The 12,529-nt window shown below is 35.4% G+C and overlaps 1 protein-coding gene across 4 annotated transcripts in view; it reads right to left on the minus strand.

Annotated features, from left to right (window-relative positions):
• TLL1 (tolloid like 1) overlaps positions 1–12,529 on the minus strand; it is a 410,556-nt gene that overhangs the window by 184,715 nt on the left and 213,312 nt on the right. For all 4 annotated transcript variants that reach the window (XR_011973863.1, XM_072639726.1, XM_072639725.1 and 1 more), the window contains exon 2: positions 752–862. Coding sequence is in view for 3 of the 4 variants with exons in the window: in XM_072639726.1 (XP_072495827.1) it covers positions 752–862 (111 nt within the window). In the remaining variant the exon portion in view is untranslated. The remainder of the gene's footprint in view (positions 1–751; positions 863–12,529) is intronic.

The raw sequence follows: 12,529 nt of genomic DNA on the forward strand, positions 1-12,529 counted from the left end.
TTTTTATGTTGACATTGCATGACATGTTTTAGAAGTAATTATTCCCATTTATAAAAGCCTAAAATTCATTCTTTCCTATTTTCAAAAGTCAACTAAACAAAAAGAAATTTCAATTCAGATATAGAAATTTCCCAAATCCAGAGTACTTTTGTTTGACAAGTCACTTAAGAATAATTACAGAAGCACAAAAGGAAGAATAAGGGATATAGTGGAGAAAAGAGGAAGCAAACAAGTCAAGGAAATACACCAGCTGCTGCTACTTAAAAGTAGATCTCCAGTCTAGCCTACATTTTTCTTAACCTTATATTCTTTGGCACCACTCACCAAAACAAAATTAGAAGCAGAAATATATCAAAGACAATCAAATTGTGTGAAATTTATATTTTAAAGAGATAGAGTGATTTTACTCTATTTCATTGTATGTAATAACAAAGTCCTAGCAGAAGCAATGTCTTTAAAAAAAAGAGCTCATCTGACAATTGTCAAGGAAATCATATTTATACTTTCTTTTTTCCTTTAGCAAAAGCCAATATAATGGTATTTAGCATAATTTGCACCTGAAAATCCAAAGTGAACCTTAGGAATAGAAGATAAACTTCACAGTGTATTTATTTGTCTTGAGTTAAAATGAGGAATAAATATTTACAAAATTAATGTTCCACAGAGTAATTTTAAGCCATTTTATATTAAATATTATTTCAAAGAAAAGAAAGTAATCCACATGAAGAAGCACATTCTATAAATATCATACCTGTGATATGTCCAAGCTTTTCAAATGAGTTCTCTGTAAGGTCAATTGTCCTATCAATTGGAAAGATTCTTAAGTCTTCATCATCTAAGGCAATATCTCCCCAAAAGACAGCTTGAAATAAAAATATATACACACAAAATTTTCAATTAAAATGAATTTTTTTAACCGTGAAAAAGCAATTCACAAACCAAGATGAGGGAAACACAGCACTGCTTCAAAATATTTTAATAAGGATGCTTTATGTTAAGTACAAAAATAATTAGGAATAAGGAGTAAATAAATGGAAACATTCTAAGACCAGAAACTTTTAAGTATTGTACTAAGGCTAGACTGCTTTTCTTCTGGTAGATTTTGGTAGCCACTGACTAATGGTAGGTGTGGGGAGGAGACAAATACTATTTTGAGTCAATCTTTAAATCTCTGCTCCTGATTTGAAATTATGGAGTAAGGAAGAAGTTTCAGCACCTGTCATGAACTTTGAACATGCAAGTATTTCCTGGGCAATATGTGTTTGAATAGAGTGGTTGTGGTGGGGGAGTTACTAAAAACATACAGTGGTAATTCAAGGAGACCAGTGATTAATATCCAACTCCATCCTTAGTATCATAATTTGTCTAAGTGCTGTGAGGCAAATATTTAAATCAAGGAGGTAACAAAATGCTACGTTTCTATTAACAGCTCAACCCAATCCACTCCAAAGGGATGATTATTTAAAATATATACTCAGTTATCTAAAGCTGATTATGGAATAACTTTTTTCCTAGTGAAATTCCCAATCATTTGATTCTATCAGAAATTATAGGTAATAAAACAAAATACTGAAAAACGTGTTTGAAGAGAAAAACAAGATGAAATATATAGGGTATTTTTTCTTTATAAGGTTAACAGAAGTTTTTAACTTAGTGGCTAAGTGGATTTTTTTACCTACTTGAAGACAAAATTAAATGAAATTACCATGGGACCTAGCTGGGGGAAAAACAACAACCTTTGTTTAAACAAAACTATTTAAAAAGCAAAAGAAAAATTCTGCTCTCCTGCATTTAAAATCTTGACTTTCTAAAATAGATTGTGGCCAGTTGGTTCTTGATTCCTTTCACAAACCATCTCCCCTATTTTATAACAGATTTCTAAGCTTGTTTTTCTCCTTAAAATGCAAAGCAAGCTGACATAGATCTTTTGAAAAGTCAAAAATACTGCCCTTGAAATTATCTGGACCATTATTCCATTCCATTACCATAAGAATTAGTGCAGAATTTTGCCTAGAGACACCTGTCACATAAAGACCTTGTAGTCTACTGTTCACAATGAGAAAGAACAATTAGCAGAATCCATGAAGTTTCCTTCCCAATAAATTTCAAAAACTAATATTTCAGGACTTCTGGCAGCCAAGATGGCAGAGTAAACAGTAAATTGCCTTAGCTCTCCCAGATTCGCCTTCAAACACTCATGAAATTGTGTCCCCAAACAAATCCTGAAACACCAGAAACGGTTAAAAAAAAAAGATGGGGGTAACAATCTTTGAGCCCAAGAAACTTGGAAAACTGGCAGGAAAAGTCTGGCTTACTTGAATAAGAGGGGACTGCAGTCCAGAAGAGGAAGCATCCCAACAATCTAATCTATCAGCAAGCTCCACCTCAGCAAACATAAACCTCAGTGCAATGGAGCAGGTAAATGTCAACATGTGCTCCAGCATAGTCAGGGTGACAAGTAGAGTCCAGCTTTGAGAACCACCATGTACTTTGGTATAGTCCAGGATAGACAGGCATGCTCCAGAGGCCAGAACTCCAGGAGAAATACAGAAAAACCTCACCAGTGTTAGCACATGCCAGACACTACCACTAGGACCTCAGCTTAGCACCAGAGAAGGTGCCAGATCCATGGGGCCTCCAGCATTCTCAGCCACCCCCCACCCCATCCCCTCAGCACAGCACCAGACACAAGGGTCTCCTATGGGCCTCAAGGCAATGTCTGTGAAGTAAGGTCAAGAGCCAAGGTCTGCAGCCCCAGGCACAATAAAGCTCAGATAGTACCCTTTCCACCCCAGAAGTACAGCTCAAATTTAAAAGAGAAAAAAAACTAAGGAAAAAAAAGAATCTGAACCTAGAACGTTGTTATAGTAACAGGGAAGATAAAGACACACACTCAAAAGAGGAAAACAACATCAAAATGTCTATGGGCTAAGTGATCTCAAGCCCAGGGAGATCTCAAAAATCATATAAGAGTGTTAGAAGAAGAAATGGGAAAAGAAATAAGAGGTGTTGGAAATGCACCATTCTCATGAAAATAATTCAAAGACAGAGTGGGCAGAGGAAGGCAGTTTATTTACACATCCAGATATGGGTGCTGTTCACAGAGAGCAGAATGCCCACAAAGAACCAAAAACAAATTTAAATATTGCTTGGGTAATCAGACCTTCCCTTAGAGTGAGGATTGGTCCAGACTCCTCAGAGTTACAATCTTTCTGATACTCCCACTACATAACAATCCTTGGTGTGTTTTCTCCTCCCAACCATGTTTCAACATAGGTCCCATGATCAGAAAATAGGGGGATAATTTTATGTGGCATGTGTTAGTTAATATGCATGAAGCTTATTAAGCAAGTACAATGAAGAAAAGCTTTCTCTCCATTCTGCTACCTGTCTTCCAGAAAAACAAAACAAAACAAAACCTGAAACAGAAATTGGAACAACAAAGCACTTTGGTTTTTAATTTCTTTGTATTTTCATCTCAGGATCTGCAGTTTCATATTTTTTCTGTTTTGAAATCATCTCCTCATCAATGGAAAAAGAGAACATTTTCCTATCAAACAGTTGAGGGAAGGCATTCCAAGGGGCTAGGATGAAGAGGAAGTAAAATGGAAACTGGAAAACGACATTTGTTTGCGTAGGGAAACACTAACTTCTAAATGAACACCTAGCCAGTAATTACAGACAATTGTCAATGGCAGGTTGCAGAGAACTCTTCATCTGAATCCATAGAGCTAATCTAGTTGTAATTCCAGGGCCTGAGCACACTTATTTTTGACTTGGTAATTTGGGCTGTTGATTTTCCCTTCTCCTTTCCTTCTCTTTTCCAAGTAATAACCTAATGGATATGTAACAGAGCTTGTTGGAAAGCAAAAGTGTTAATATTTCTGCAGAGATAAGTCTTTGTTACAGAGCATCAAATGAGAAAATGAGACTGACATTCTATGGTTCTTATTTTTTTCCCTCTTAGGTTTGTGTTGATGGATTTGTTTAATTGTAGGTCTTTAGGAGATTGAGGAATTCGGTTAGGATATCAAGTTTTTCTACTTTTGTGGAGTTTGATTTATGTTGTTTTGTTTTGAATTTTATCATGAATTCATCTGAATTTTAAAATTATGACCTCAAATTGTTTTGTTCTCTTTAAACTAGTTTTGCCAATACTTCAGTTGCGCCTGTATGCTAGGATGATCAAAAATGATGGCAATAATTTCTATCCAAATAATAATACTTTAGAAAACTATTCTTCTTTGAAAACTCCAAAGCATCACTCCAAATACAATCTGAAGGGGATAGAAAATTTGCACTGCGTTGACTTTTAGGGACAAAAACTTAGTGCCAGGATACTTCTTAAATGGTAAATATAATAAATTGGTTAAAATAGTTATGGAACTTTCATCCTTAATTTATTAGTTTAGTATAGTATGCTATGTATTTACACTCTTTAGTGCACATTGTACTTATAAGGCTATGATTTTTGTACTCGAATGGTAGCTTTTTGTTTGTAGCTGCTTTACATCGATGCAGTTTTCAAATTGAGTGCTTTATTTTCTTACCCCATCAAATAAAAACATTCTCTCTCAAATGGTAACAACTGGTAGCCTTAGAAAAACTACTCACTACTTGCTGCTTGCTCCTTATTTGCAATGCCTCTAATCCTGAGCTTTGCCATTCTTTGAGGATTTGTCAGTTTTGTTTTCCCAGAAGTTTGTCATTACATTAGAGTCTACTTGAGAAATAAGAGAAACACTCTACTATTTACTTAATTTAGAAAGATGTAGTCATTTTTAAAACCCATTTTCTATAATTTAATGTGGATCAATTTATTACTCTTTCTGTCGCAGTATAAACAAATGAATTTATTGTAAATACACAGAAAATACATTAAGATGCACATCATTGCTTTATGTGATTACATTTAATTTTATTCATAGAAAAAAATTTCCTTTCCTGTTGCTCTTAGACCACATAACAATGATTTGAATATTTTTACATAAAAGGATCTAAAACATACTTTATTGACAAAGTACTACTAATTTAAAAATATAACGGAAAATTTTTTCTTCAAAATATAAACTTGTATTATAATTTGTGATCTTGGGTGGAGCAGTGATGCTTCACACTACTGAGTTGGGCATCTGAAACCTCTCAGAACTGTTGCCTTTTCAAATTTACTTTGTCTTCACATAGTATACCAAGATAAAATCAAAATGGGTGCATGATTTAGGCATAAGAGATGACAACATAAGGAAATTAGAAGAACAAGGAATAATCTACTCATAAGAGCTATGGACAAGGAGAGAATTCATGACCAAACAGAGAGAGAGAGAAATAGACACAAAGAGAGACAGAAGAAAGAGAGAGACAGAGAGAGAGACAGAATTATGAAATGTAAAATAGATATTCTTGATTATATTAAAATGAAAAGGTTTGCCCAAACGAAACCAATGCTACCCAGATTAGAAGGAAAGCATAAGTTAGGAAACAATCATCATAGTAAGTGTCTCTGACAAATGCCTCTTTTCTCAAATATACATAGAACTGAGTCAAATTGACAAAAATACAAGTCATTTCCAAAATGATAAATGGTCAAAAGATATGAATAGGCAGTTTTCAGATTACAAAATTAATGTCATCTATACGCACAAGAAAAAGTGCTCTAAATCACTTTTGATTGGAGAAATACAAAAGAAATCAACTCTGAGGTACCATCTAATAACTATCAGATTGGCTAATATGACAAAAAATAAAAATGATGAATGTTGGAGAGAATGTGGGAAAACTGGGACACTGATGCACTACTGGTGTAATTGTAAACTGATCCAAACATTCTGGAGAGCAATATGGAACTACTGAAAGGGCTATAAAACTCTTTGATTCAGCAATACCACTACTATATCTGTACTCCAAAGAGATCATGAAAAGGGAAAAGGATCCACATGTGCTAAAAAATTTTATAGCTGCTTGAACTTCTGGGAGCCAAGATGGCAGAGTGATCTGTAAGTTCCCTCCCTCTACCCTTGCTGACTTTGAAAAACCCAGGAAATATTTCCCCAGAAAAAAAATCCTGGAATATAGGATCAGCAAAAGGGGTAACAGTCTCTTAGCTCAAGAGGCCAGAAAAAATCGTTAAGGAGAGACTGTGTTGCTATGAATGAAGGAGACCAAGGCAGGACTGGAGGTGTCCCAGTGAACCTGGAGGAGATCCTGAGTCCCAGGGGGGTAGAGCCAGTGAATGTCAACACCAGGACTATGGGTGTGCCTTAGCACAGCAAGAGAAATTGGGAAGACGCTAGCACAGATCGGGGTTAAGCAGCCATTCAACCAAACCCCAAAATATACAAAGCCTCAAGTTCTTAGCACAAGAACTGTGGGATACTCCACCAGATCTCAAATTGTATTATATAGCAGCAGTCCTTAAAACCTAAGAACTAGAGGGGTAGACCAGTGGAATAGATTAGGTACTCAAGACATAGCAGTCAATAAATATAGCAATCTACTGTTCAATAAACCAAAGCACCCAAACTTCTGGAATAAGAATTCACTGTTTGTCAAAAACTGCTGGGAAAACTGAATAATAGGGTGGCAGAAACTGGGTATAGACCAATGCCTGACTCTATACACAAAAATAAAGCCCTAATGAATACATGACCCACATATAAAGACGGACACTATAAACAAATTAGGTGATCAAGGAAGAGTGTATTTGTCAGAATTACGGAGAATGGAGAAATTTATGACCAAACAAAAGATAGAGAACATCATGAAATGCAAAATGGATCATTTTAATTATGTAAAATTGAAAAGTATTTGCACACAGATTTCCAGTTCTGGGAGCCAAGATGGTGGAGTGATCAGTAATTGCTATCTCCCTCCCCTTGTTGATCTTGATGAGCCAAAAGAATATCTCCCCAGGAAAAAACCTGGAACAGTTGAGGCAGCAGAATGGGTAAACAGACTCTCAGGCCAGGAGGCTAGAAAGATCACTAAAGAGGGTTCCTCTTTCTGTGGCCAAAGGTAATGAGTACAGGATCAGTGCTGTCCCAGACAGTGCCACCTCAACAGGCAGGGAGAAGATCCTGAGCCCGAGGAGGTGAAGCCAAATACTGCCAACAACTGGATACCAGGCATGCCTCATCACCCTGGGGAATCAGCAAAACACTAGCGAAGACAGTTGAGCTTGCCTATGCTGTAGCTCAGCCAAGGAGACCTCTGATGTCCAGACCAGCCCTCCCTCATACTTAACGAGATAGCTCCAGGGTAACTGTGGGAAAACCCAAAAAGACCTTATCTGGCCTCTGCTTTCAAACACCAGCTAACTCAGCACCAGGTAAGCTGCAGCATTTTAGCTTCAAGCTGAAAGAACCAGAGGCCACAACACACAAAGACTCAAGTTTTAGGCACAAGAACTGTGAGACAGAGCTCCCTGTGCCACAGAAGCAGAGATCTACTTTAAAAGCCAGGAAAAGGGTTATTATCATGAGTAAGAAGCAAAGTAGAAAAGAAAAGACCATAGAATCTTTCTATGGGGACAGGGACTAAAACAAAAATACCAAAGAAGTTAGTATTGAGACTGTACTCCCATCTGAAATTTCAGAAGGGAATATGAACTGGTCTGAAGGACAAGGAGACTTCTTGGAACAGTTCAGGAAGGATTTTAAAACCCAAATTAGAGAAATAGAAGAAAAACTCGTCAATGATTTTAAAAATATTAAAAAAGTTCAATGAAGAGAACAGCCCCTTAAAAAGAAAAATTGGACAAATGGAAAAGGAAGTGCAAAACCTAACTGGTGAAAATAACTCCTTAAAAGGAACAATTGGGCAGATGGAAAAGGAGATGCAAAATTAACTGAAGAAAATAATTTGATAAAAACTAGAATAGATCAAGTAGAAGCTAATGAATCTATGAGACATCAAGAATCATTTAAACAGAATATAAAGAATGAAAGCATAAAGAAAATGTAAAATATTTAATTGGAAAAACAAGTGACCTGGAAAATAGATCTAGGAGAGAAAAATGTAAGGATTATTGGTTTACCAGAAAGTCATGATGAAAAAAGGAGCCTGGACAATATCATCCAAGAAATTATCAAGGAAAATTGCCCAGAAGTCCTAGACGCAGAGGGAAAAATAGTCTTTGAAAGAATCCACCATTCACCTAATGAACGAGCACCCAAACTAAAAACATCAAGGAATATTGTTGCCAAATCCCAGAACTATCAAGTGAAGGAGAAAATACTGAAGGCAGCCAGAATGAGACAATTCAAATATCGAGGAGCTACAGTTAGGATCACACAGGACCTTGTTCCATAAGGCAAAGGAGCTGGGACCACAATCAAGGATTAATTATTCAGCAAAGTTAAGCATAATATTTCAGGCAAGGAGATGGACATTTAATGAAATAACGGATTTCCAGACCTTTCTGATGAAAAGGACAAAACTCAATAGAAAATTTGATCTTCAAAAACAGGTCTCAAGAGAGGCATAAAAAGGTAAAAAGGTAGCTAAGTAATCTAATCATAAAGAAGGAGTGGGTTAAACAACCAATCAGAAACAATCAATAACTTCATTCAAGAGAATGACAATAATTGGAGAACCTACCAAATCGTATAAGATACTGCAAAAGCAGTTCTTAGGGGAAGCTTTATATCTTTGAGTGCCTACATGAATAAAATAGAGAAAGAGGAGATGAGTGAATTGGGTATGCAGCTAAAAAAGCTCAAAAAAGAAGAAATTGAAAATCCTCAAGTAAATACCAAAATAGAAATACTGAAAACCAAAGCAGAGACTAACAAAAATGAAATTAAGAAAACTGTTGAACTAAACAAATAAAATGAGGAGATGGTTTTATGAAGAAACCAATAAAATTGATAACCCTTTGGTCAATTTGATTAAAAAAAAGGAAGAAGGAAACCAAATTACCAATATCAAAAATGAAAAGCATGAACTGACCTCCAATGGGGAGGAAATTAAAACAATATTAAGAAATTACTTTGCCCAACTGAATTCCCACAAATTCGAAAATCTAAATGAGAAGGATGATTTTTTAAAAAGATACAAATTGCCCTAACTAAGAGAAGAGGAAGTTGAATACTTAAGTAACCCCATCTCAGAAAAAGAAATTGAACAAGCCAGCAATGAACTCTCTGGGAAAAAAATCTCTAGAGGCAGAAGGATTCACAAGTGAATTCTATCAGATATTTAAAGAACAGTTCATTACAATAGTTTATAGATTATTTGGGAAAATTTAGAGAAGAAGGAGTCCTCTCAAATTCTTTTTATGATACAAATATGGTTTTGATACTTAAACCAGGAAGAACCAAAACACTGAAAGAAAATTATAGACCATTTCCTCTAATGAATATAGATGCAAAAATTTTAAATAAGGTATTAGCAAAAAAGAATACAGCAGCTAATCACGAGAATAATACATTATGATCAGGTAGAATTTATACCAGGAATGCAGGGCTGGTTCAACATTAGGAAAACTATTAGCATTATTGATATTATCAACAACAAAACTAACAGAAATCAAATAGTTATCTCAATAGATGCAGAAAACACTTTTCACAAAATGCAACACCCATTCCTATTGAAAATACTGGGAGACTTTCCATAAAATAATAAGCAGTATCTACCTAAAACCTTCAGCAAGAGATAAGCTAGATGCATTTCCAAAAAGATCAAGGGTGAAACAAGAATGTCCATTGTCACCACTATTATTCAATATGGCACTAGAAACGTTAGCTGTAGCAATAAGAGAAGAAAATAATTGAGGGAATTAGAATAGGCAAAGAAAAAACTAAGTTATCACTCTTTGCAGATGATATACTTAGAGATTCCAAGAGAATCAAGTGAAAAAACTACTGGAAATAATAAACAACTTTGGCAAAGGAGCAGGTTGCAAAATAAACTCACACACATCTTCTGCATTTATATATTACTGACAAAGCACAACAGCAAGAGACAGAAAGAGAAATCCCATTTAAAGCTACAGACTCTATAAAATATTTGGAAGTCTGCCTGCCAAAACAAGCCCAGGGACTATATGAACACAATTAAAAAACAGTTTTCACACAAATAAAGTCATGTCTAGGTAAGTAGAAAAACATCATCTGCTCATAGGTAGGCTGAGCCAATATAATAAAAGTAGCAATTCTACCTAAATTAATCTACTTATTCAGTGCCATGCCAATCAAACCATCAGATAATTATTTTCTAAAACTAGAAAAAATAATATCAAAATTCAGAACAAAAGGTCCAGAATACAAAGGGAACTAATGAAAAGAAATGCTAGGGAAAGTGGCCTAGCTCTACCAGATCTCAAATTTTATTATAAAACAGGAATTACCAAAATCACTTAATACTGGCCAAGAAACAGAAGAGTAGACCAGTGGAATATGTTAGGTACCCAAGACACAGTAGTCAAAGGATATAGCAATCTACTATTTGATAAACCCAAGGACTCCAGCTACTGAGGTAAGAACTCACTGTTCACTAAAAATTGCTGGGAAAACTAGATAACAGTGTGGCAGAAACTAGGAATAGACCAATGCCTGTCACAATACATAAGAATAAAATCCAAATGGGTACATGATCTGGATATAAAGATTGTTACGATAAACAAATTGGGGGGGAAAGGAATGGTTTATTTGTCAGATTTATGGAGAACGCAGAAATTTTTGACTAAGCAAGAGACAGAGAACATTACGATGGATAAAATGGATAATTTTGACTACATTAAATTAAACAGTTTTGCACAAAGAAACCCACTGCAACCAAGATTAGGAGGGAAGCAGAAAACTGGGAAAGAATTTTTGCAACTAGTGTCTGTAATAAAGGCCTTATTTCTAAAATATATAGAGGACTGAGTCAAATGCACAAGAATACAAGTCATTCCCCACGCGATAAATTGATATTAGTGGATAATGGATAAAGAATATGAGCAGGCAGTTTTCTGGGGAAGAAATTAAAGCTATGTCTAGTTATATGAAAAAATGCTCTAAATCACTATTGATTAGAGAGATGTAAATCAAAACAACCCTGAGATACTACATCACATGTATCCAATTGGCAAACATGACAAAACAGGATGATGATAAATACTGGAGATTTCTTAAGGCAAAATGCCTTCCACATCCAGAGAAAGAACTATGGAATGTGATTGCAGAATGTAGCAGATTATTTTCTTTTGAATTATGTTTTGGTTTCTTTATGACTTCTCCCATTCATTTTAATCCTTCTATGCAACATGATGAAGGTGAAAATGTATTTAGTAGGAATGTGTGTGTAGAACCTATATAAAATTGTATACCATCTAGGGAAGAAGGGGGAGGTAAAAGAGAAGGAGGGGGAGGGAGGGGGGAAATATCTGTTATATGGAAGTGATTGTAGAACACTGAAAACAAATAAAATAATAAAAAAAATGAAGGGACAGTAAAAAAAAAAAAAACAACAACAGAAAAAAGTATTTGCACAAACAAATCCAATGCAACCAAGATTAGGAGGGAAGCAGAAAAAAGGGAAGAATTTTTGCAACTAGTGTCTGTGATAAAGACCTCATTTCTAAAATATATAGGCAACTGAGTCAAATGTACAAGAATATAAGTCATTCCCCAACTGAAAAATGGTCAAAAGATATGAACAGGCAGTTTTCAGAGGAAGAAACTGAAGCTATCTGCAGTCATATGAAAAAATGTTCCAGATCAGTATTGATTAGAGAGATGGATTGACCAACATGACAGAGGAGGAAGATGATAAATGTGGAAGATGTGGGAGAGTTATAAAACTAATTCATTGTTGGTGGAGCTGTGAGCTGATCCAACCATTCTGGAGAGAACATTTGTAGACAAAGGGCTACACAAATGCGCATGCCCTTTGACCCAGTAATATCTCTTCTAGAACTGTATCCCAAAGAGATTATAAAAATGGGAAAGGGTCCCATAAGCACAAAAATATTTACAGCAGCTCTGTTTCTGGTGGATAAGAACTGAAAATTAAGGAGACGCCCATCAATTGAGGAATGGCTGAACAAGTTGTGGTATATGAATATAATGGAATACTATTTTGATGACAAACAGATGAATTTCAGAAAAATCTGGAAAGTCTTATATGAACTGATGCTGAGTTAAAAGAGCAGAAGCAGAACATCGTATAGAGTAACAACCACAGTGTGCGAGGAACTTTTCTGGTAGACTTAGCCCTTCACGGCAATGCAAGGACCTAAAACATTCTCAAAGGACTCTTGAAGCAAAATGTCATCCACATCCAGAGAAAGAAAAAAGGGGATTGGAACACAGAATGAAGCAGAATATTTTCTTTAGTGATGTGTTTTGTTTTGTTTATGTTTTTCTCATGGTTTTTCTCATTTGTTTTAATTCTGATATGCAACATGACTAAAGCAAAACCGTGTTTAATGAGAATGTATGTGTAGAACCCATATAAGATTGCATGCAGTCTCAGAAAGGAAGGGGAAATAGGGAACAGAAAATGTAAGACTTATGGAAGTGATTGTAGAAAACTGAATATAAATAAA

The sequence above is a fragment of the Notamacropus eugenii genome, chromosome 2, assembly GCF_028372415.1.
Source record: "Notamacropus eugenii isolate mMacEug1 chromosome 2, mMacEug1.pri_v2, whole genome shotgun sequence".
Classification (NCBI taxonomy): domain Eukaryota; kingdom Metazoa; phylum Chordata; class Mammalia; order Diprotodontia; family Macropodidae; genus Notamacropus; species Notamacropus eugenii.